General features: G+C 43.1%; 1 protein-coding gene across 1 annotated transcript in view; it reads left to right on the forward strand.

The window, feature by feature from the left end:
• The first annotated feature begins 1348 nt into the window (after positions 1 to 1348).
• Positions 1349 to 1372, forward strand: part of LOC135226070 (ETS-related transcription factor Elf-3-like) — a 4704-nt gene continuing 4680 nt past the window's right edge. The window contains exon 1 of the mRNA XM_064265536.1: positions 1349 to 1372. This exon is cut by the window's right edge and continues 193 nt beyond it. Coding sequence (XP_064121606.1) covers positions 1352 to 1372 — 21 coding nt within the window. The 5' untranslated portion in view covers positions 1349 to 1351.

The raw sequence follows: 1372 nt of genomic DNA on the forward strand, positions 1-1372 counted from the left end.
TGATCATATCAGTAGAAAAGCCAAAATTCCCAGAATAGTTTCCTGTAAATGTCGTAAACACATATCTTCAACTTATCACACACATATCACCAGCATGTTGAATACAAGCCGACAACTTATTCGTAATTCCAGTTAGTTCTTCATATGATCATTATTCATACTATTATCCAGTATTAACCAAAGGTTTCAGAGGCTGATAAGAATGGCAGCTCAGATTCATTCAGCATTAAAGGAATAGACATTATCTATTTAAAATTCATCCTTAACATCAACCACTGTCAATCAAATGGAAGAGTTGTAAACGATACATTATCGACAAGGACGAGCCGCCGAGAGGCAACAGTAGACACGGGGAATGCTTAGTACATCCCGAAAGGATGCCAATAGTTCCAGGAACAGGAATAGGGAAAATAAGCTTTTTGTATATTAGTTTTTTTTACACAAAGGACGTCATTCGCAGATCATTACCAACTTACATGCAGGCAGCCATGCGTTCTCCAAACCAAACAGGACACTCCCCCTTCCCCCCTTTTCCTCCTCCTTACGAAGAGAGGAAGAAGAAGAAGAAGAAGAAGAAGAAGAGGGATAAAAAGACCGTTAGATGAAGGATTAATTCCTAGAAGGACTTCCCCTCATATCCTTGTTGTGTCCTTATTTAAGCCTCCTACGTCCGGCTGTAGCATAGACATAAGTCACCCAAAAAAGGAGAGACATCCGTCGGCCTCCACTCGCCAGGAAGCAAAGGAAGAAAGAAACCCAAAGTAAGCAAAGGAGGGCTTCTGCTGAGGAGGGAAGCAAGCAAAGAAGCAAGAAAGCAAAGCAAACGGAGGCAAAGGAAGTAAAGGAGTGCTTCTGCTGGGAAGCAAAAAAGCAAGGAAGCACAGGAAGCAAGCAAAGCAAAGGAAGCAAAGGAGTGCTTCTGCTGGGAAGGAAAAAAAACAAAGAAGCAAGAAAGCAAAGCAAAGGGAGGAAAAAGAGTGCTTCTGCTGAGAAGGAAGGAAGAAAGCAAGCAAGCATAGCAAAGCAAAGAAAGGCCAAGGAGTGCTTCAACTGAGAAGTAACAAGGCAAAAAAGGCAAGCAAAGTAAAGGAAGGCAAAAGAAACAAAAGAGCGGTTCTACTGACAAGCAATCAAAGGCAGCGAAAGAGTGCTTCTTTGAGAAGCAAAACAACCAAACAAGCAAAGGAAGGAAGCAGGCAAAGCAAAGCAAGCAAGACAAGGAAGGAAGGAAGCAAAGTCGGGTTTTAAAAAAAGCACCATGTCTTCTTTCGGTGGGTGCATTACTACCAGTAATAGCATCAGTGGTGGTGGTGAAAGCCACCAGCCTTGGGGAACTCCTACTCAGTACGCCATGGCGTCCAGCGGTGATGAC

This window comes from Macrobrachium nipponense, chromosome 14 (genome assembly GCF_015104395.2).
Source record: "Macrobrachium nipponense isolate FS-2020 chromosome 14, ASM1510439v2, whole genome shotgun sequence".
Taxonomy (NCBI): domain Eukaryota; kingdom Metazoa; phylum Arthropoda; class Malacostraca; order Decapoda; family Palaemonidae; genus Macrobrachium; species Macrobrachium nipponense.